The sequence below is a fragment of the Pogona vitticeps genome, chromosome 6, assembly GCF_051106095.1.
Source record: "Pogona vitticeps strain Pit_001003342236 chromosome 6, PviZW2.1, whole genome shotgun sequence".
NCBI classification, from domain to species: Eukaryota; Metazoa; Chordata; class Lepidosauria; order Squamata; family Agamidae; genus Pogona; species Pogona vitticeps.
The window spans coordinates 14042354-14067059 of NC_135788.1; the positions used below are offsets into that span (position 1 = coordinate 14042354).

General features: G+C 38.7%; 1 protein-coding gene across 6 annotated transcripts in view; it reads right to left on the reverse strand.

Moving 5' to 3' along the window:
• Positions 1-3435: 3435 nt before the first annotated feature.
• Positions 3436-24706, reverse strand: part of CREM (cAMP responsive element modulator) — a 33394-nt gene continuing 12123 nt past the window's right edge. For 2 of the 6 annotated variants that reach the window (XM_020800424.3, XM_073002931.2), the window contains exons 6-8: positions 22117-22305; positions 8131-8287; positions 3436-4575 (exon numbers count right to left, since the gene is read on the reverse strand). In XM_020800424.3, the coding sequence (XP_020656083.2) occupies positions 4431-4575; positions 8131-8287; positions 22117-22305 (491 nt within the window). In that variant the 3' untranslated portion in view covers positions 3436-4430. Of the gene's footprint in view, positions 4576-8130; positions 8288-13221; positions 13245-17629; positions 17910-22116; positions 22306-24706 lie in introns of those variants that run through there. The other 4 variants (XM_073002930.2, XM_020800443.3, XM_073002933.2 and 1 more) reach the window with 4 other exon arrangements.

Sequence of the window (24706 nt, forward strand, 5' to 3'; positions counted from 1 at the left end):
AGGTCCTCTTAACATGATGTAGCTTCTCACCACTGCTGCCACTGTAAATCTGCATGATTCGTATTTCCTGATGCCAGCAGCTATGACCGTCATTTCTGACCTGAGAAGCAAGAGGAGCAATGGTGAGCAGGTGCATGTTAGGACTAGACAGGAGACACACAGGGTTCAAATCCTATAGAGTGGGAGCAGCAATCCTAGTACTGTACATTGGAATGCCAATAAGGACCAAGACTAGGTAGCTACAGAAATAGAATCTAACAGTATCTTGTACAACAGTGGTTCACAACCTTGGGTAACTCAGCTCTTCTTGGACTGCAACTCCCAGAAATTCCAGCGAGCACAGTTGGTGGTAAAGGCTTCTGGGAATTGCAGTCTAGGAACACCCCAAGTTGGGAACCACTGCTGTACAGTAAAGTCGATGGTGGCAGAATACAACAGTGTCCTGTACAGTAAAGACTATGATGCATGCTTTCACTGAAAGAATCATATTAAAGGTAGCCTTTCAAATATCAGTCCGAGACCAGATGATTTTCAGCAGGTCAGAGAGAACCATCTTGATAAAACAAAATAAAAAATAAGTGGCAGTGACTTTGACCACAGGATCAGTACAAAATAAGAGAAGATATTTTTAAAAGTAACAAGGTACAAACATTTCTAAACATCTGAAATCATACTGATTCATATTTTTACTGAAATGAAGGATGACACTATCCTCTTTTAACTACTATGATGTATTTTTACTAAATACACAAGATGATGCTGGCACCGAGGTTATGGAACCAGATCCCAGAGAAGCTTATGCCTCGCCCCCTCCCTGTGCTGATTAAGGAGGCAGCTAAAAACACTAGTTTTCAGGGAAGCCTTTCACATCAACCCTGACTGAATGCTTCGCCTCCTGTTCTGTTTCAGTTTCAAAATTGGTTCAGTGGCATGGGTTATTTAAGTTTTTTGCAATTTAGTGTTTTGTGGTGCTGGTTTTAACTGTTTGTAAACCACCCAGAATAGTGCTTTGGCACTAATGGGGTGGTCTATAAATGAAAGTAATAAACAAAATAAATAGAACACGCAATTCCTGCCACCTTTGACCTTTGAAGGGCAACTTTGTGAAATCATGTGGCAAGCCTCTGCCAAGGCTGTTGATGGGTAAGCACATGGACTCCATGACTGAACTCTCTTGGTAAAGGTTCCCATTGACAATGAAGTCCAGTCATGTCTGACTCTGGGGGCTGGAGCTCATCTGTTTGCAAGCTGAAGAGCCAGTGTCGTCTGTCTGTAGACACTTTCCATGGTCATGTGGCTGGCATGACTAGACATGGAATGCCACTACCTTCCCACCAAGGTGGTACCTATTCATCTACTCACACCTGCATGCTTTCGAACTGCTAGGTTGGCAGTTGCTGGGACAAGCGACAGGAGGTCACCCCATCCCACATATTCAAACTACCGACCTTTTGACTGACAGTCCAGTGGCTCAGCGGTTTAACCTGCCACCCACATCCCCAAATACTGTTGGAGTACTTGTTTGTAAAAGCACAGGTAAATCAAGTGATGGTGTGGAAACAAGACAGAATGTTTATTATTAACTGCAAATGTCTGTCAATCATATTCAGAAGCTGATAAAAGCTATGGACCAAATATGTAAGCTTTTGTAAGAAAAGCAGTGCATAACTGTTTGTCAGTTGTTTAGTAGGTATCCTATTTCTAGGCAACCATTTTTCTTGCAATAGGTTTTTACTTTATTGTAGCCTAATTACCACACCTCTGCTCATTATTCCGCCTGCCTAGATGACAAACCAGAAACAGCAAGATATCCCTTCTAAGAAACTATTATACAGTAGTTTTAATTCACTAAGAATTCATATTGGTTCATTTATAGTAGTTGGTGTAATAATGTTCTTTAGAGTGAAAGCCTTCGCACTGATACCACAAAGCAAATTAACTCCACTGTGCGTGAACACTTTTCCAAGTCCTTAGATCTGAAGAGACAGGTAATCAACTAAAATACACAATTTTAGAGGGACTTAGGATCCCATTCCTTCTTGTACATTCCCCACAGTAGGGTCTGGACTCCCTGTCAGTTCACCATTTTTAGAACAAAATAAAGAAGGACCTATTTTGCTGCAACCTAAATACAGTACTTCATAGAAACATTAAAAGAAAAACAGTGCTGGTCCTTTTCTCAGAGAAAGTATCCTGAAATCATCCAAATACATTTAATTTTCGCTTCTAATGGAAAGCAAATTGTAGCCAACTAGAGCTCTCTAGAGAATTTGTTACGGTGGATCCACCATTTGATATATAATTTGTAGCATTAGCATTTACTGTATTATTATATTACTTTTAAAAAACACCCAGATATTAACTAACTTTAATTATAGCACATATCATGACTGAGAACATGGTCTGTTTTCTTCCTTAGTATTCTTTATTTTTCAATAAAGATGGTCCACTTCGTAAATTATTCATCTGCAGAGCATTTTGTAATTTTATTACACCCAGTTTTAACTGCAAAAATTAACCAAAGCCTAAGGATATTGTTTTAGTGCAAGGAAACATTACTAACCGTCACTCAGCAGGAAATCCTCCCATCGCTAGTTTGTGATAACTATGAACACTTGCTTGGCTTCAACATCTGCGCTGTATGATTGTATCCGTCTTTTCAAAGCTGAGTTCCAGATTGGAAGCACTCGCTGGGGAGTGAATCTACATGTTACATTAAATGTATAAGGTGCCACTAAATCTGTTTTCCTTCGGACTGTAAAGTTCAGGAAGAAACAATTTAATCCTTTCCTTCCTTGTTGAGATCTTGTAGGAGATGTATTCCAACCAGTGCATTACAATTAGCGTTTAAAAAGAAAGGTGCCCACTAGGTGCAGAAATCAGATCTATATTAAAGAAATGTGGGCTATGAGTTGATTAAAGAAAGAATACATTGTCACACAAATGCAAAATATTATAGTGAAGAACACACACCCCTCTCACTTGTGCCCAGTATGATAAAATAAACTAGTCTCCAGAAATGTAATTTATATCCCAGTACATCATATTTCAACTAATAAACCCCTCCCCACTCCAAAGGACCCAAGGAATTTAATAATGTTTCTACAGGTGCACTTCTACCAGTATGCAGAACTGACAGTGCTTGAAGTTGTATGAAATAACTTTAAAAATATAGGCCAGGGTGGCAGATCAATGTGCTACCTGCATGATGTAAATATTTTTTTAAAAATCCATATTATTTACAATAAGCAACAGAACAGAAAAGGGAAATCTATGTGAGCTGACTCAGGAGTTTTGCATCACAATTTTGGAAGCTAATCACAGAATATAAAAAGCAAAAAATATGTTTGCAAGAATTACTTCCCAACATGGTTCATTACTTTTAAAACTTTTGACTTGGGCTAGATATTCAAATAAACACGAAACACTGCAAAGTTTAACCAACATGGTTCTATTTAAAATCTAGTTTCAACCATGGCACTCAGTGACAGCAATACAATATTCTCTTCACAAAGCGATGAATATAAAAATATGCCATAAATTTATTTGTAAACTAGTATTCTAATACACGTATGTCTTGACAACATACTTTTTTATTTATATATAACTCTTTCCTGAGATACTTTGGGTGGTTTTTATTTTTATTGTTAGATGCATTATCTTTGATCACTTTAAAATACTGGTGCAAGTAGGATACTACCAAATTACACATTCAAAATAATTAATGCAAATATTGGGCAGAGGAGCAACTCTTACGCATGTTGCATTTTGAAAACATGGCGCACACACTGCCTTAAGCATCTGACTCTTTCTGGATAAGAAAAAGACACCTGAAGTTTCAACTAAGAATCTACAAAAATGCAGCAGAGTGTTTCAGGAATGTTAGAGGCTGGAGTAGAAGACAAATGATACAAAGGAAAAGTCATAATTCTTGTTGACTAGACATTGCCTGCAGAAGCTTCTGTACATGCTGTAGCCAGTTCACAGTTTCAAAATTGACACTAGTCTGTCTTGGAAGAGCAAATGTCTTTTAAGGTTTCTAGCTCTTCTATAAGTTTCTTGTTTTGTACTTCTAACATCGCGACACGACTCTCCAGACATTTCACATATTCTTTCTTCCGTCGTCGACATTCTTTTGCAGCTTCCCTGAAAAAGCAGAAGTAAAAAGGGCAACAACAACAAAAAAACACTTTTTGGCATGCTATGGGGGTGCAGTGATGAAGATCAGTATAATATGGAGACTGCAATGTTCTCTGAAGTTTGAAACAATTTTCACATCTTTCAGAAAACAACTAAGAAAAGCCAGGATCAACAAGGGCAACACACTGTCCCTTCCTCGAAGGTCACAGGGCAATCTGTAGAATTGCTTCATCTCATGCCTTGATTAGCGTTCATAGAAAAAAAAATTACTGTCCACGGCCAAGAGCCAGTTACTCTGCTTTGTGGCAGTAAAGATCTTTGAGGGCCTTGAGTTCCTCAATCAGAGTCTTGTTTTGGTTTTCAAGCACAGCCACACGATTTTCAAGACATTTGACATACTCCTTCTTCTTCCTGCGGCACTCACGGGCAGCTTCCCTGGAACCAACACAAGGCAAATGACTACAAGAGCCGTCACAATGCAAAGAAAACCTGGGTAAGTAAGATAAAAATTTCCAACACCAGGAATGCCAAACAGAACATGGTGAATTATAAGCCACACCACAATCACACCACAAAGCCAGGCAAAAATGATCCATAGACAGCACAGAAAAACAGAAGAAGCAACATAGGCTGGTTGTATAGATGCAAAGACTTTATTCCAATACAGATTACAAAACAGATATTTAAGTCAGATGTTAACTAGCACCTCTGGCTATCTCAGAAATGTGCATTTAAGTAACAGCACAATGCTTACAAACCCAGTATCTTCTGTTCCCTTAACATTATTTACATGCTCAAACAAATAACTGAAACATTATAGCCCATCCTTGCAAAAGTCAAATGGAACTATGTTGAAGGGGGAAAGTATGTTCTCTCTTCAGATTGAACCTAGATACCAGTATGAAATTTTTATTTATTTATTTATTTATTTATTTATTTATTTATTTATTTATTTATTTATTTATTTATTTATTTATTTATTTATTTATTTATTTATTTATTTAATTTATATGCCGCCCACACTACCCAAAGGTCTCATTTTACTGTAAATTCCTGGAGTACTGTATCATAAAAAATGTCACAAGTCCTTTGAAACAGGGAGGTATTTTTGCTTTTACTTTGGATCTCAGCTTTTGTAAAAAGAGTAAGTTAAACAGGAACACAAAGGCAGTGAGGTACACTCCCATCTTTGCCTCTTCCATTTGAAACTGTACCTAGCTGAGACTGGATTAAGGAGGAGGAGTGAAAGAAGATGTGAACCAGAATCACTGGCAACTTTAAATAGTTCCTGCTTCAATACATATTATTGTTCTTACTGACCTCAGGCATACTGTTCTGGGAGCCCTTTTGGTCAAGGACCAGCATGAAAATGCTAAAAAAGAAATACTGTAATTTATAGAAAGTTACAATGTTTAATAACTTAACATCCTGTCATAGGACGGAATCAAGTTGATGGCACAAATTGTTGTTTTTATTACCTTTTCCTGTACGGCAGATTGGTACTAGCCCCGTCCTGAACAATGTGGTGCTTTCTGGGAGTTGTAGTCTCAGTGTCCTTTAGGCTCTACAGAGAGTGCCTTCTGAAGAACTATAATGCCTATAAAGCACTGTGGCAGCTTTGATTTAAACAGATTTTAAAAAATCAAAAATTTTAAAATTTTAAATTGTGATTTAAATCAATTTGAGTAAAAAAAAGGATCGTTGATTTTTATTCACCCTAAGTAGTTTTCATTTTTGTACATTAACTACAGGCAGTGAAGGTCCAATACAGGTATGGAGGCTCCAAAACACGCCCTACTACGTGATCAAAATATAGGTGTCCGTAGAATCTGCAGGTGTGGGTCTGTGAGCGGGAACTGTCTGACCTCTTCCTGGGGAAATACTGGAAAATTCCAGGAACTGGAGTCCAAAAATTCTGATAGTCCCACCCCTATAGGATAGTGCTTTTGTATCACTTCCAATATATGTTTCATAATCTAAATTTTTCTTCCTCTACTAAGACAGTAAACAACTTCATGGCTTATAACACATTTGTAAACCACGTTATACCATATATTCTGCTTTGGGAACTTTTTGTTGAGAAATGGTATATAAATATTCTAAACAAGTGAACGAACAGATCTCCAGATAGATAATGAAGCAGGCATACAGGAGCGACAAGCACTTTGCCATGCCATCATTTCCTCATATTGTCTTAGCTCTCTCTAAATCATTTTACAGGATGGGATCCACCCTCACATGCAATGCATAAGCAGAAATCAGTTCTGTTTGCATGTGGGGGTGCATGAGATTTCTTTCCAGCAACAGCCCCTCAAGGAGTACTGCTCCAGGGTACTGATGCTCCTGATAATGGACACTAGACTGAATCTGAAGAGAGAAGCATGGGACAGAGAAAATCAGAATTCTGAGGCATGAATTTGCTTGGACGAACAAAAAGGCATGAGAAAAAGCAATATCATGAATGCAGCAAGCGATAGCAAGATGAGTTACAAGGGATTCAACTTTTCCCAGAAAAGCACATGCTATCATTAACTATTAGTCCCGTTAACAGACATCCATTGACATCAAAAAGAAGGCACACAGGAAATAAAAACAAAAAAGTGACAGGTAGGAGATTCAACACAACAACAACAACAAAATCCACTAAGCAAAGCAAAACAAAACAAAACAAAAACACCCAAGGGTTACACACCAACACCAAGATCAAGCAGAAAAAAACCACACATTCCACAGCAAATTCATTTTCCTGTAATAGATACAAAATGGGCAGCTGGAATAGAAAAACACCCTTAAGATTAAAATAAATCATATTTATCCTTGCTCTACAGAAACAGATGCCTTTTTTTCAACTGCCTTTCTCAAAGCGGCATTTCTCTTTAAAACCCTGGCAATAATTTTGATATATGCAGTTTTACATCCATTTTGCATATGCTAATTTAGAACAAACATAATATTTCATAATTTGCATATATTTCAGTGTAATCCATCAAAACATCTGTTTCAGGGGGCAGGGACTGCTACAGAACAATGATAATCGTTTTTGCCAACTAAGTAACATGCCTCAGAGATTTATTCCACAGTATTCAGAGCAGGTCCTTTTTTGGAGGTTTCAGGGCACAGAAATTAATCAGCAATGTCTGTAATGGGGGGATTCTTGGGGCGACTGTCCATAAAATAACACCACTGTCTCCCTGGCAACTGAGGAAATTACATGTCTGTTATGTGGGCACAGTTGCCATGATGGCAAACTTGCACTAGCAAACCACATGGGCTATGTACGCTAGCTATCCCAAAATTGGCATCGCTAGTATACAGCAAAAGGAAACTATGACCAGTTTCAAATGAGCTATGACTCTAAATGGTTTATGTTTGGCTGGTTATTCAGCTGCCCAAATACAGGGCTCCACCAAGCAGGGCTCATGCGCTATATGTGTCTCACAGGTCCAAATGTGGATCCCCACTAACTTTGCTCCTCAGCACCATACAAACAATTGGAAAATTAAAGCCTCGTTTTCCCCTCAAGAGTTCTCTTTGTGCTCCCTGGAGGAGTTTTTAAAATTTCTCTATCTATAGGCATGGGGGACCTTTTCAGTAAAACAAATATTAAAAGAATACATTAAATAAGATAAATATTTGGAGGGTATTGGGGAGTGAAGGTGGCCCTCCAAAGTCTGCGGACAGGCAGGGGCAGCCCATAGGCCTTTGTAGTCTTTTCTAAAGACTACAAAGACTCGGGAATGTAAATATATGCTAGCTAGCTGTAAGGCTGAGCTTATCATGACCCACTGATCATCAGAGGTGGAGAGAAAAGTATTGTGCTTTCCCCCCAACAATTGAGAAGCAATGTAGTGTTATATATGAGAACAAATGAACAACTTGACCCTTGGAAAGGTCTTTTTAGCAAACATAAGCCCCCTCACCCCCAATCTACTTTTTATTTGCTTCTAGGAGTCAATATCAATTACTGCTTTAAAAAAAAAAGAATGGTACCTATTTTTCATAAGCCTTAGTTCTCTTTTACGTGTTGCTTCTTCTGCTAGCTGCTGTGGGCTATGCAATGTTCCTGGGGAAGCTGCCATGACTACCCCTTGAGGTAAGGCTGTGGTTGGAGTTCGGATCTGGTAAGTTGGCATGTCACCAGTAGCAGCTGTAATTAAACACACACATAACACAAATGAAATATAATATACAAACATGTGACAATGCTAATAATGAACAAAAGAACTGACCGCTTTATGTTTCCAGTTGTCATTGCTCAACTACTGGTCAACACAGTATTTCCAGAAACCAAGAATAGCATAATTCCCACTCTGTGACATGAGATCCAGATGAAAACATTTCACATTTATACAAGGCATGAAAAAGAGTCCCACAATTATTCCTTTTGGGGGAAACTCTAAACAAGAAGCATATACACTAATTTATTTTAAAGTATAGAAATATTGTATCTAAACAGGACAATGACAGGAAGCTACCCAAAAAATGACTGTACATTTATTCTTAGTCAATGTTTTAAATCTATGAAATGATAAAAAACTACACAGATTTGTTATTAAAATCAAAAATAGTTTATGTTTAAAAGAGCAATCCACTTGTTTTTAAATGGACATTAACATGTTCATGAAATCTCATACAGATCATCCTTGTTCCATCAGAAACAATCTAAATTCATTTTTTTCTCAATCAAGAAGGAACATCTGTTCTAAAATGGCGCCTACTGCCAAGCAGTTGATAAAATGTGCTATGAACGAAAATATGCTGCCCATTTAAACAAGGTGATTCAATAAACTTGATTCATTAAGGCATGCTTTTGAAGGTGTGAGAAAGACAAAACAGAGAGAAAACACCCTATCAGTCTGTGCCCTCTTGTCCTGGAAACAGAGAGATACGAAACATCTAGTTCTCCATAGAGGTAAACATATGAAATAACAGGGTATGAGTTGCTGCCTAGACTTGACAGTCCAGGATCCACAGAAAGCCCAGGAAAAGTACAAGACCCAGAAGAGAAGGGGCTTGAGGTAGAGATAGAAGTGGGAGAGGAAAAAGCAGGAAGGCAGGCAGAAGGAGAGGTGATCAAGGAGATGGAGAAAGAGACTGAGGAGAAAGGAAAGGTTGGTGAAGGGAATTTAGATCCCTTCCCACAAAGAAAGAGACTTGAATGGCCACCAAAGGAAGGAGGACTATTAGAAGGAGAAGTTAGCTCTTCACCAGAGTTACGGGAATAGATTGTGAAGGGAAATCCTCAGACAAGAGAAACGGTGCAGTTGAAATTGCCTTGGGAAGAGGAAGAAAGACAGCAGTGACCCCAACCACTCCACAAACCTTCCTTCTAGGAAGAGTGAGAAAGAAGGGAGCAGAGGAGATTGGGGGGTGGGAGACTTGGCCCCTAAGAAACCAGAGGGAGGGGAGCAAGAAGAACCAGTATCTTGGATGGAGGCACACAGAGAGGGCAGAAAGAGAGCGAGAGAGCCTGGAGGCAGTTGGGTGAGACATCTCTGCTGTGGTAGTCTCCGATTCAACAACCACCCTGGTGACAAACACTTGAGAATGAGAACACGGAGGGGGGGACCCAAGTAGAGACTAAATTTTGGGCAATATGGAAGGATGTTCTGACACATCGTCAAGGTTTTGAGACTGCTGAACCTTTTGCAGTTATTCTTGACAAGTTACCAGATACAGTGGTGCCTCGCTAGACGATGATAATCCATTCCACTGAAATCGCTGTTTAGCAAAATCATCGTCTAGCGAAAAACATTTCCCCATTGGAATGCATTGAAACCTGTTTAATGGGTTCCAATGGGGAAGAATTGTCATTGTCTAGCGAAGATTGGCCATAGGAAAGCCGCTTTGCGAACCACCGATCAGCTGTCTTGCGAAGCTTAGGTCCCCAAAACACCCGTTTTGCGAGCACGGAGGGAACTGTCAAAATCGTTGTCTAGCAAAAATTGGTTTGCGAAGCAGGGACCAAACATTGTCCAGCTAAATTCCCCCATAGGAATCACTGTTTTGCGAATCGCTATAGTGATTGCAAAAAGTCAATGTCTAGCAAAAAAACCTGTCATGCGGGGTAACTGTCTAGCGAGGCACCACTGTACATTAAATATAACCACTGAACTGGAAGTAGAGACATTACCTATTATATGTTTAGAATTATGGAACACTTTCATGGAGAGACCTGGACCCACTCACACAAGGGCATAGTTTTAATGGTTTAAAATATTTTTATTTGATTAAGGAAACCAATTAAAGCCACTAAATCACATTTTGCGGGAGAAGGGATACAAAAAGAATATATAAATAAAAAGGAAAACAAAACTTTGCAGCCCTACTAAAAATCTAATGGGGAAAAATGTCAGCCGTTTGCATACTGTAAATGTTTTAATGCTTCTCAGAACTTCTAGCAAGTAAAAAGCCTCAGCAAAAATAATGACGCCATTTTTTTCACTCACTGACTTCATTTTATCTTCAAAAGAGCCTGGTTTTCCTACCAAGATGAGGACAGGGAGAGACAGCTATACATTCACTGTTGCAAAAGCCTGGCAACTAACTCCTTGGCATCATCCAGAGGAAACAATGAGTGATGTACGACAGATGCCAAGTTAGATTTCAGAACTATAGAGTGGCTGGGGTTTTGTAGTTCTATTACTGAATTTTTTTTTTACTATTAGAAACTTTTTCACAATAGTCTGCTGAAGTCTATTCCCCAATATAAACTCATCCAGTCTAGCCTTGCTGTTTAGGGCAACAGAGAAGTCTTTAATCCACTCACCAGGGCAGTCTCTTAGATATCCAAAGAGTTCTCATTTCCCTCTTCGGTCTTCTTTTCCCTAGGCTAAAATATACACCTAGTTCCTTCAACACTTTTCTTATTGGACTTGCTTTCCAGATGGCTGGCCACCTTCATTACATTCTTGAAGGCTCTCATGGCCGGGATCAGATGGTTGTTGTAGGTTTTTCAGGCTGTTTGGCCATGTGTCCTGTCCTCTGAAGATGCTGGCCACAGAGACGGCGAAACGTTAGGAAGAAAAACCTTCAGAACACGACCAAACAGCCCAAAAAACCTACAATAACCATCTTCATTAACTTTCTCTAAACCATTTAAATCTGATGTGGATCTTCTGAAATGTGACATACATATGCTGTCACTTTCCTCCATTCTGCAGGGGCAGCAAAACTCCCCAAGAAATCAATAGCCCGAAGTTATCCATTTCCTAACCAAGAGTGCAGCAGCCCAAACAGTAGAGCGTGGACTGACATACATGTGGGTGGGTGTTTTATGTCCTATGCCACCAATATCCATACATCTTTACCCATGTGTCTGTACTTCACTTTATACTAAATGCCTGTGTAATATCCTGTCTTTGCTGTCCTGAATCTGAATCTTTTTTTTTCTAGTTGATAAAATGTTTACAGACTGCAAAAAGCTCTGATGGATCAGACGAAGCAACCATCTCCTACAAGCATTGTTTTTGTATGAGTGATTATCCAGATGCTTCTAGGAAGCCCAAAAACAGCACAAAGGTCACAGCCCTCCCTCTGTATTTGCTCACCAGCGTCAGAATGCAAGGTCCAGTGTCTGTTTAACAGAACTCTGCTTCAAATTGTAGACACAGTTTTGAGAGAAAGAGACAGAGATTACTTTATGCTGGCAAAAGTAAAAAAGAAGCTCAGCTCGTATCGACAATTTCAATTCAGAAACAAGAAGCTGACTTATGGACTACAAATCAGGATATAGGCTAGAGGAGAAAATAAAATTACTGTCTTCTTTGTCAACAGTGAATTGCTTCGATCAAAGCCAAATTTTAATTCAACCACAAAACATTTGTTTGTACAGTTGTCTGTGTGACCTACAGGATGATAGCTCTGGCCAAGCTACTTGAGGTCCCCTGACTGTGAAAAGTGCTACACTTTCCTGGTCATATAACTATGGGCAAGAAGTAGGGAAACTAGCATGTCATGTCACCTGGGGACTAATCCTGCAGCAGCTTTTTCTATTCTGGTACACCTCTCTACCAGAACACTCCAGCTGGAGATAAGGAATCAACTGGTGCTGCCTGAAACACTGCGCTTTAGCAGTGACAAGGAAAGCCCCCTTTAATGCGTTTCTAGTATTCATCCTGTAGAGGAAATGCCATTTTGTGAAAGAAACGTCTCTCCATGTCAGTGATGGGTGGTTGGGACAGTACCAGATGCAAGCTCTGTAAAATACATCACACACTGGTGTTTACATGATAAGCATTAGCGACAGTGAAAACAGCAAGCCCACAACAATTTATATACTTTATGCAAGAAACAGCAGTACAACAATTTCATGGAATAACAGGCCTCCACAATGTACCAATACAGTATATACAGTTTATTAGCAAAAGTGACCTGGCAGATGTTGAACAACTCCTCATTTTATAGCCTTCAAAAGTTATCAAAATCAAGCTTCTGAAGTCCTAGAAGGTCATCTCATTGCCTTCCGCAGTGCAACACCCCATCATCCACTAACACCTGCCTTGGCACCCAAAAGAGCTCTTGTTACTACAGCTGTTGTTGTTTTTACTCTAAAACCATTATTATAAGAATATATCTTTACTATGGATTTTTATATTTGTAGTTTAATAGTACAATACCACCGAGTTGTGTTAAGAAATATAGACTAAATTCAATAGTTACTCTCAACTACAGTAGACTCATGAATATATGAGACTTTGAGTCAGTGGAACTTACGTACATAGCAGTTAACTTATCAAAGCCTCAAATATGCAGTGAGTCTACTGCAACTAGAATTAGCAACTGGATTTAGGTTTATTACAAATACTGTATATATGCTTCCTACACAAAGATACACACTCCAAGGGATAAATGTAGTCTCTAAAACTGTGTTTATCCTATGGTGTGAGTGTGCAAAGACAGACATGCATAATATTTATAACTGACCTGCATCCAATCTGAATTTCACCTAAAGTCAACTTGATGAATCAATGGGACTTGTACAAAAACTGACTTGTGAAGGAGCGGGTGTAGCTCAGCAAGTTGCCTGGCTAGTAAGGTTCAGAGGTTTTTGAATCCCCATTATGCTTCCGTCAAAATCACCTGGATGTGTGTAGCTGATGTGCTCTTACCACCTGTGGAGCCTTGGGCAAGCTCCATAGTCCCACAACACCACCAGAAGGAGAGCCCTGTAAACCACTGGTTCTTAACCTTGGGTTACTCAGGAGTTTTGGACTGCAACTCCCAGAAGACTTCACCACCAACTGTGCTGGCTGGGGTTTCTGGGAGTTGCAGTTCAAAAACATCTGAGTAACAAAGGTTAAGAACCACTGCTGTAAACAATTTCTCAGTACTTGATTCCTAGAAAACCTTTCAAGGCTTGCTGTAAGTCAGAATCAACAGAACATTTTTTTTATTTTTATGAGACTCATTAAATTAATGGAACTTGTCCAAGCACTGAGTAACCATTTAATTAATTATTGATTCAATGGTCCAGTCTATATATAACTTGCAATTTAATTGAGGCTACTGAATGAAAGGGATTTGCTAATTCCATAATTAAGTAATGCCCATTGATTCAATGGGTCTACTATCGCTGGAATTAACCATTGGATTTAGCCCCATATATACACATAGCTTCAACAGATGTGCATCTCTCTAGGTGCCTCTATCTCTCTACATTATTTTCAGGATGGCTGGGCACATCAGAAAATGTAACACCAGCTTCCCTCCACCTGTGATCTTTATTCATTCATAAGGCTAGGCAAGTGCTATTTCTTAAAAATAAAGGTGGCAAGTGGCTAGAATTAGGACTTGAAACATTCCTCCTTTTAGCCCTGTTGTCTGCAAAACATGCATTACGGAACAATACTGCCTTGTATGTATAGTGGTTGGGGAGAGCAGCAAAGAGAGACAGGGGTTAGAATGAAAGGACAGTGGCACCAGGGAGTCTACTCATGAGCAGGAACTCCTCTGCAGACATTTCAAAGAAAGCAGAGAAAGTGACAAAGAGTTGCATGTTGTTGAGAAACTACAATCAATCAATCAATCAATCCTAACTTCTGAATAGGTCTTAAGAGCTAATTGAACTGAAACAGTAATAAATTAGGAGAAACTGATTTGGGATTATCTTTCTGTCAATTTGGAAGAAGAGACTGGTTTAGAGGAATTTATTTACATTGTTTTCCCTGGAGATCAATTGGCTTGCATTCAGTGAAATGGGTGTTCTATTACTGGTGAGATGCTTTTATCTGGTGGGTCATATGATATTCATGCCATGCCTGGGTACTAGCAGTCAGTACCTCCAGAGAATGCTTGCATTTTTACAGATTAAAGACAGACCATGCAAGTTCATTTATACTTAAAGTAGAAGAGACCTAGGATTGCAAAACCACAAGTAAACCTGGAATAGTTTGTCCAAATAGAATGAACATTGTACACTCTCTTGGTCTCTCATGTCCGAAGATCACAGAAAGCATGCTGGCTGTGAAATTTCTTACGCTAAACCTCACTGCTGCTGAATATAGTTAAGATCTACATGCATGTACCTATCAAAAGGAAATTTTCTTTCTTTTAACTCCACAAAACCCCAGCACAGCAGCCAGGTATATCATGCAGTTTGTGGCCAACGCTACTGATCTTATCCTTGTCCCTGATCTTATCCTTGATAAAATATACCCAAATTTAATTGGATCAGGTTCTTGACCAATAACTATGTGAATGATTGCTCTTAGATTTAAAGAACAACTCGAGATAGGTTGGGATTTCAACGAAAGCAGAGAAAGTGACAAAGAGTTGCATGTTGTTGAGAAACTACTATGAATAGATCGATAGATCGATAGATACTAGGTCTGAATAGGTCTTAAGAGCTAATTGAACTGAAACAGTAGTAAATTAGGAGAAACTGATTTGGGATTATCTTTCTGTCAATTTGGAAGAAGATACTGGTTTAGAGGAATTTACCGTATTTTTCGCTCCATAAGACACACCTTTCCATAAGACGCACCAATTTTTTTTAGGAGAAGAAAACAGGAAAATATAATCTGTTTTCTTCACTCCATAAGACGCAAAGACTTTCCACCCCCCTGTTTTGTGGGGAAAAAGTGCGTCTTATGGTGCGAAAAATACGGTATTTATATTGTTTTCCCTGGAGATCAATTGGCTTGCATTCAGTGAAATGCGTGATTCATTCAGCTTGTTAGTTTTTAACTAAATATTCAGATTCATTCTCCTTGTCTCTGGATGAAGATGTGCTCTTAGACATCTGCCAGTTTAAACACCACCAAAGAAGTGCATGCTGTAGGGGCAGACAGACTAAGAGTAAGCCTTAATTTCAAAGGAAGTATTTGTATGTTAGGGGTGGCAGATAAGACTCATGCAAAGTTCATTAAAATTGTGGATTTTTCATTCTCTTCAGAAGACTTTAAAAAGTACTATAGAAAACAGTTTGGTATCTTTTCACATGTTCAGAGAATAGCACCCTATTCCCACTCTGCAGCCCAACATATTGCAATGTTCCTATACATTGTTTAATATATTAAAATACAGAATATATTAAAATATAGTACTAATCACTGTAGCTCTGAAAATACTGTAGGCTGAAACCTGTTTTCAAACAGCAAAGAAAAGACAGGAGGGTAAAATTAAATGAACGGAATTCTCAAAGTATTTACACTGTGCAACCCCCAGTGGAGATTCATTTTTAGATAACACAAACAAGTGTGCCAATAACCATTATTGTTCCAGTAATATTTAGAGCAAACCAATTTAACACCAAGCTTGGACTGATTTAAGTAAGCTGCTAAAATATTCATATGTTCCATCTCAAGATCCTTACAACCTGAAGACCTTTGGGCTTTTACATCATGCCTCAATTCCACTTCCTGCCACGTAACTGCCACATGCTTTTATGTTGTTTTGCCAAAAAAAATCTAATCTTGAAATGGATTCTCACTAACTCAAAAGGCCACTCTTTGATATTTTGTGACATTTTACTCAGCCCTTGCAACAGGCGCCCCTAGTAAAAGTATGACCCATTTGCAGGAGCTGAATATGGCCATCGATCTACAGCATTTACGACTGTTTTTTAAATGTCCGTTTATTTTGCTAGAGATACCAAGTTAAGGGGGGGGAGTGGAAAAATCATGTACAGTAATATCTAAGTAAGAACTAGAGCTTGGGACAAGGTGCATTTTCAGATTGCAGCTCCCAGAGCCTTCTACAAGCATGGTCTCTAATTTCTAGGCATCATGGTCCAAAAAACTTAACTTTTTCCAAACCCTGATAATAATTTCCAAAATGCTCACAGTAATATCAATCAAACCCCTGCATTGCAAAATGTGGCATTCCTATAAAAATGTTAAATCCTAATTCCCAACACAGATTGAGGATTAAAATATTGTTTACCAGTCAGGACTGGAAAGGAATGTTAATTCCTTAATGTTACATTAAGAAGAGCTCTACCCGTCCCCACCCCTCTTCCCACTGACTCAGGCCTGACCAGAAGGATTATAAACTTTACTCTGGTCTGCCACATGTCTCCTAGTTTTCTGCTCCTCTGAACCAGAGATTTTTAAGTAAGACTAAGCAAACCATGTAAAATAGATTTACTGAGCTTGAAAGACAGAATGCAGGCTCCTGAATAATGCTATAAAATGTGCCAGCAGCAGTACTAGATGAAGCAGAAAGGAACTGACTCAATCACAGCATGACTTGCAGCTGACGTCAATCTGTATGTTGTTTGTGGAGTTTTAGGTTTTCCAGCCCCGCTACTGAAAAACGATTCCAGGAAATCTAATGACGTCAGCCTTTTGAAGTCTATTAGCTGTGCAGCAGACCATTTGTCAAGGATAGGAGGCATGAAACAAGACAGAAATAAGAAGCCAAAGTATAGTCTGAATATTCACTGGTCCCTTGCTTTAGTGTCTGCTCTTTGTATCAGACTGACACAATTGCTTCTAGGACTGATTTTGTAACCGAACAGAGCACACACCACAACTATACTTTGCTCAAAACTAAGCAAGCATTCTTTCACATGCTTCTGAACTAATTACACACACACACACACACACACACACACACAGAGAGAGAGAGAGAGAGAGAGAGACAGAGACAGAGACAGAGACAGAGACAGAGAGAGACTGAAGGCGACTGGTTGCTTGTTTTCACTGCTAAACAAAAGGATTGTTGCTTCGATGATCGAGCAAGGGAAGAGAAAGCAGAAACATCCAAGTATTAAAAGTATTAACCAGTCTAGCATAAAATGCTGCAACAACTGAAGAAAATTAAAAACACTTTACAATATTTAAAAAAAAACAAAACACCAACACTTAGCCATTCAGTGCTGTAGATCAGCAATGATGTTCCTGGAAGTTTTGGGAAAACACTGAGATTGTGATCTTGCCTGCAATTAGGCTGCTTAAATTTCACTGAGACAAGTAGGATTTAAGCAGCCTAGCTGCAAACAGCCTGCATTTTGTTTTTTAAAAAAGAAGTTTACAAAATCGCCTACCGGTTTCGTCTCTTGTTACAGCCATGGCCAGCGTCTGCTCTCTGCTCAGAGACTACTCCTCTGTCACCACCAGCTGAACATAAAATGTTCCAAACAAGCAAGCATGTGCAGGATTACAAGCTTCAGCACTGACATCATAATGACCTCACTAGCCTAACCCGTCATTAATGTGCTTTCTCACTGGAACAGCTCAGTGAAACAGGAACCCAGGGAAAACCTTTGCTAACAAACAATCACTTCAGCTTTTTATATCCCCCCAGCTCTGTTCTCTGTTCCAATACAAAACACACACAGAGAGAGAGAAGAGCTATAAATCAAGCTCCACAGACGCATTTCTAGAGAGAGCAGAAACTTCTTTGGTGCCAATGCTTTTCAAAACAAATAGTATGAAAATTGAACTTTAAACAGTAATTGAATCCAACATCAATAGGAATTCAGGGTTGGTGAGCCAAGGTGGAATAGTTTGAACTATGCTTAATTGGTGGCATATTAGACTGTTAGAAGGATAAAGGAAGAGCTCTACTGGATTGCATCACTTGCCTATCCAAGCTAGCATCCTGTTTCTCAAAGCAAGGAAACAGCTATGTAGGGGAAGTCCATAAGGAGAACATTAAGACAATAGCCTTCTTCCAGGTGTCCCCTAGAGAGGCATGTTCTTTATGTAACTTAAAAGTATACACAGCCACTATGACTAAATAGCCACTGGTAGGCTTCTTTTCAATGAGTTTGCCTGATCCCAAATTCCTGATTACAAAGAATAGAGAGAGAGGCCATCTTTCACATACTTGCCTGAAAATAACTATCCCAAACTCAATGGGACTTCCTTCCAAGCAGAAATGCACTATGTTAAACTGTTATGTGTTCCTTATGTTCCCATTAGGAGAATTTTTCCATCAGTTATCATCTGACATATTCTTGCTGAATGGGCAATGCTACTGCACAAAGAAAACTACATGGCTCCATGCAACTATTTATTTAGCACCAGCACCTTAGAAAGAAAGTTCACTTTGCCCCAATCCATCCATTCAAGTCAACTTCTCACCAACACTTTCCTGCTTTTTTTTTTCATGGCTAAGTTTGTAAACCCAAAGATACATGTTTTCATTTGTGTAGAGAAAAATTACTGAGGTTGCTTTATGGAAGCCTTTGTTCTGAACAATCCTTACAGGGAGGCCATAGCAGAATGTTAGGGGCACAGAAACATTCATTTATGTATTTGCATAACACCACTCATACAACTCTGTTTTTATAACCACAATTCCCTTCAAGCTCCAATGCACTCACAATGAGATTTAACCACAGTGTGGCTAGAACTACTGGTAGGTGTTTTCTGTTTTTCCCTACATTTTTAGAAATATAATGCCATGGGAAGTTTGTAAACTGAGCAGGAGGCACTTCTAAATCTGGGGAAAACTCCTTGCTTAACTACACTCACCTATAAATACCATGTTTCCCCAAAAATAAGACAGGGTCTTATATTAATTTTTGCTCCAAAACCACATTAGGGCTTATTTTCAGGGGATTTTTTTTAATGTACAACAATCTACATTGATTCAAATACAGTCATGTCATCTTCTAGTTGCTGCACAATGGTGGAGGGCGGGGTTTCACTTAAGTGGGGCTTATTTTTGGTGTAGGCCTTCTATTACAAGCATCATGAAAAATCATACTAGGTCTTATTTTCAGGGAAACAGGGTATTACAAAAGCCATTAAGTAGTATATAACTATTTTCTCTCTACAACAAACTTAAACCACTTGTTTAAAAGCAATCACACTCATGTTCCTTAGGGTCAGCCACCATTTTCTTCTCAGAGCTAAATTAGAAATGACATACTATTATCCCCAAAAATGTTTAACTCCCCATCAACTTCCTGCTTCTGGTACCCAACAAGTTTAATTGGGAAAACACAACACTGTTGAGTCATAACATTGGGAAAGTTCACATCGATGGTGTGGAGCAGGTGAGACATGCTTTTTTTCCTGTAACAACCCCATATTTACCATCTCCCCATGTTTGCCTAACCTGAGAACACAAAGCAGCAAGAAAATTAAGTAGTTTAGTTCACAGTGAAGAGATTGCTTGAATTGTATAAAACCAATGTCATTTCTAATGCTGATGCTTATGTGGCTGATAGTCCAGCTTTGTTGCAGAGGTTTCCTTAGAGGTGTAAGTTTAGATACCAATCATATCCTCCCTCTTTCTGTCAAACTCCTTCCTTTCAGTTGCCAGTCCTTTTGATCAATACAGTACAGCTATTTTCCTCTAATTTGATTCTAGAATCTCTAGCATCCCCAGTGGCTGAAATCCCATTGAAGAGCTAACTGGAAAATTATGACTGAGACTGACTAAAGGCTTCCTTTGGTGATTTTGAGTGCACATGTATATAATGCAACAAAGTTGTGTACACCCCAAAGTCACCAAAGGAAGACTTTAATCAGAGATGATTTGGCACTGCTTTGTGCCACTGTGCACAAAGAACTATGCAATGAAGTTTCAGCCAGTGCATGTGACACTGAGTAACTAAAGTTACTTTAAACCTGCATTGTGTACAAGTCATGTGCACCCAAAATCAACTTGCAGATCTTATCTATGGTCTCTGTCTCTGGTGTTATTGAATTGGTACTGGTACACTTACTGTATTTTTAAGGATATTATTTTGTAATGGGCAAAATCTTGCTCATAAAGTTACACTGGCATAAATGTGTCAGGCTTTACATCCAGCAACAAGGAATTATATGATTCAATTGCACAGCTGGCCATATCTCCCCAGTACAGCCAATAGCACAATGCGCCAGTGGAAGTGCTTTGCAGATAGCACTTCTACCTTAGCACTAGCGTAACTAGCACAGGCACACTGTCAAACTGAGCACGCACAGTTGTGCAACAGGATTTTGGCCATTATATTATTGCTTTGTGAGATGATCCAAGTGATGCATTTTTTCAAAGAAGCACCTAATTTGTTTCACCATGTATAACAAAAGCAAAACTAAAGTATTGTGATGCTTTAAAGACATATTTATTTCACGGTGTGCTTTCATGCCTTACTATCCACTTCCTCAGACAAATGGAATGAAGCATTTAGCCATGGGGTATACAACATACAGTACACTGAAGACAGGGGCTGTATCCATGATGATGAATACAGACACAGAAAACGAAATTTAACAGCAACAATAGCATTATTAGCACAAGTAAAGTGTGAAGCTATTAATTACATAAACATCCTGACCACAACTAGAGTAATTAATCACATATCAGATAAAGGAAGATTTAATTATGAAATGCAAACATATTGATTCAGGAACTGCCTTATTTTCTTCTATTTCTGATTCTGAGGCTACCGTCACTATTTTTTTCCATCTACAAAACTATATCTGGTGCATGGGTAGTATCAGGATGAGATATACATTTCATATAAACAAATAAAATAAACTGTTCCAGAGGAAAAGAAGCCTGTAATTTAACATAAACTCACTTCACCTATTTTTAAAACTGTACAACTAAAGCACAGAAAGCATATACCTCTGCAGCTATATATTAAGCACGATGCATAACTGGCGTGCATACTTAAAGTCCTTTATCATTAGGATTAATGCATTCCAAACCTCAGCTCTAATGTTGCAGGCTCAGGATCCCAGGTTATCAAATATTCATATATTTACTATGTACGGCTTAGGCACTACCTGCACTTTAGGCAATGAATGTGTGGCTTCTGAGGCGATGCACAAGATCCTACTGCCCCACAGTGGAAGTTCTCCAAAAGTACATACCTGCTAAAATCTCTAACAGATATACTCCCAAAAGCTACATCATCTCATTTCGATATCCAAAAAGACCACCTGTCTCTCAAAACATCTATAAGCTGTTTCACAGGGTTTCATATATTTTAGGTCTATACCCAATATTTTAAATGTAAACATTAGGAAATGTGAATACTGATTAGAGAATCAGAACTGGTAATATTTCCCTATGGTGCCCTCACACATAAAGGTTAAACCAGCATCCCATTATATGTTAACATTACTATAACTGCAGAGCTACAAGGGACCCTATGGATCATTTGAGTCCAGCCCCTGTCAAGGAGGCACAGTGGGAAATAAAACTCTCAACCTCTGGCTCCACAGCCAAAGACCTAAACCACTAAGCTATCCAACATTTATTGTCATAAGAATCTGTCTTGACTTCTATGATGTGCTTCAAAGATGCTTCCCTGGATAACAGTACATGGAAAAAAATTAAATGAGGTAGTAAGTGGTGAGAAGGGCTTTTTGTGGTAGTATCCTTCAGGCAACAGAAGAACAACTTTTTATTCTCCAAGGCTTTTATCTGAGTGATTTTATTTGATTTTTAAAAATATGTTGATTATACTCATTAGACTGTTATTTGTACCCCACTTAAAACATATGTACATAAAGAAGCATGCTATAAAACAGACATTCTGGGAGAACCATGCAACAGGAAGGCAAATCTAAACAAATATCATACCTTGGACAACAACTTGACTCCCGGGTACAAAGAACTGTTGTGTGCCATCAGGTGACTGAGCTGCATATTGTACAATTGTTGCACCAGGTTGAGGAGCCCCTGAATTTGTCATTGTTAATGTCTGCAACCCTTGAACACCATCAGATGCTGGATTCGAGATCTGGATTGCTCCACCCTGGGCTATAGCAACTTAACGAAAACAAGAGATACATTAGACGACAGAAACAAAGGTCTTTGAAAACAGCTCTAACGAATTCTTACCAAACTGCGGTTTGAAAGTATATCTGGTATTACAAGTACATGCAACCTGACTCTCGCATTCAATCTGTAAGGATCTCTCTCATATAAATACCACTATTTTAAAGCCTATAAGAAGTTCTGTTCTGTTCTGTTCTTGGGAAAGGAGAGAGACAGTGATTCCTTTCAGGTTGTTGTATAAGCCACATACATCTCAAAAGCTGTACAGTTGGCTTTCAGGACAGCAGGGGCCTTTCTGACAAGCCACCTCTCTCCCAGGCTCATTTCTGACCCTGTTAATACTTGCAAATTACAAACCTTGCCTAAGAAACACAGCCACAGAAAAGGTTCAACAAGAAATAACTTACTATGATTTTAGCCTTCCTATTAATTAATGAAATTAACTTTCATGGGTTAGCCATGTTCAGTCTGTGGCAGCAAAAATAACGAAGAGCCTTGTGACACCTTAGAGGGCACTGAATCTTATTTGGTTTAAGCTTTGGTGGAATGTAATGCGCTTCTTCAGATCCACAGGGTGGAGCCTCAGTAGACGTAAGTCTATATGCAAGTCTATACAACTGTATAAGATATTCCTTAATGAGGCAAATAAAACCTGCAAGTTTTCAGGGTGGCACAAAACCCATTATACTAGTTTTCAAGTTAACCTTGCTTAATTTTTAAAATTCTTATTGCAGCTTTTTATAACACAGCAAATCCCAGCATGATGTTAGAAATTAAGTAGCCTGAGAAAGGCAACTTTTCCCTCATTGTGAAACACAAAAGTTCAATCCTGTCAAATCTTACTTGTCTGCCTTTCTGCCATCTGGCATCACCTCTCCTGAAAATCAGAGGACTCTTGTATAGAGCTCTGCCTGTTAGGAGTTGTGCAACCAGCACAAAGTATGCATTTCTCCCACTTCTCCCTCATCTTTTCTCACACTCCAGAGAGAAGAGGACTCTGTATCCAACCCTGACTATCATGTTGACTTCTAAATAAAAAGAACAGTTGTGTGCCAATCCACTTGACAATCTTCAGCCATTAAATATGATTTGTTTAATTTCAATTACTAATCTTAAAAAGAGAAACAAAAGCAGCCCCTTGTTCTCTGATTTCAGGGCTCTTTCAGTTGAAAAAGGACTCTCCTGAACTGCTCAGGAGAGCAACAAGGTGAAATTACAGGACCTCCTGCTTTAAGGCAGAAGAGCAAAAACTAGATCCTTGGGATGCCTACACAGAAAACCCAAGTAACACAAACTCTGTACAAAATACTTAACAGTAGAGTTGCATCCTTCTTCAAATCCCATTCATTTCAATGGCACTTAGTGTAAAATAAGATTCCAGCAGATTACATGAGATAATGATATGACCCAAACAAAAAATAAAATAAAATAAAATAGGATTCTTCCTAATCCTTTGAGTTGAACTTACTGGAAACAATTGAATACACTTTCTTGTATCCTACATCTCCAATTATATAATAGTTTACAGTTTATGCCATTGAATTCTTTAAATAAAGGACTATCATTATGTTGTAAAGAAAAGGAAAGGAACAAAGGAAGCAAAATTTCATCTTTTCATACTAAATTTACATGATAAATCAGGATGGATGGTTTTTGGTAGGAGGCACTAACCCTTCCTCCCCCGTCCCCAATTAATCAGGGAATACACTATGCCATATGGTTGTACACTGGTGCCTCACACAACGATGTTAATTGGTTCCAAAAAAATCAACGTTGTGTGAAACATCGTTCTGTGAAACACCATTTCCCATAGGAATGAATTGAAAACTGGTTAATCCGTTCCAATTGGAACAGATTGCCATCGTTCAGTGAAAATCCCCATAGGAAACATCGTTGAGTGAAACAATGTTTCCTATATTGGAATGTATTGACCAGTGCTTTTGAAGTCTTTTCCGATGTCCCTTTTCGCTCATTTTTAAGTGTCTTACAATGTTTGGAACAGGTTTTAAATGCTTGCAATTGTTAGCCCACCTCCTGAACCCCATGCAAACTTAATTTGGTGTTGTTCTGAGTCGTCCTTAATTTTTGGTGATTTTTTGTTTTCCCTATTTAAATGAATTGAACTGTCCATTCAATTGATTTAAATGGGGAAAATAAAAAAATCATCAAAAATTAATGAAGACTCAGAACAAAGCCAAATTAAGTTTGCACATGTTTCACAAGGTGCACTATGGAATCCAAGCATTTAAAACAGGTTTCAAACATTTTAAGACACTTTTAAATGAGCAAAAAGGGACATCGTTAAGTGAAATTCCCCCATTGAGAACATCGTTAAACGATGGGGGGAATTCCTCAAAAAAACCCATCGCTGTGTGAATTCATCGTTGTATGA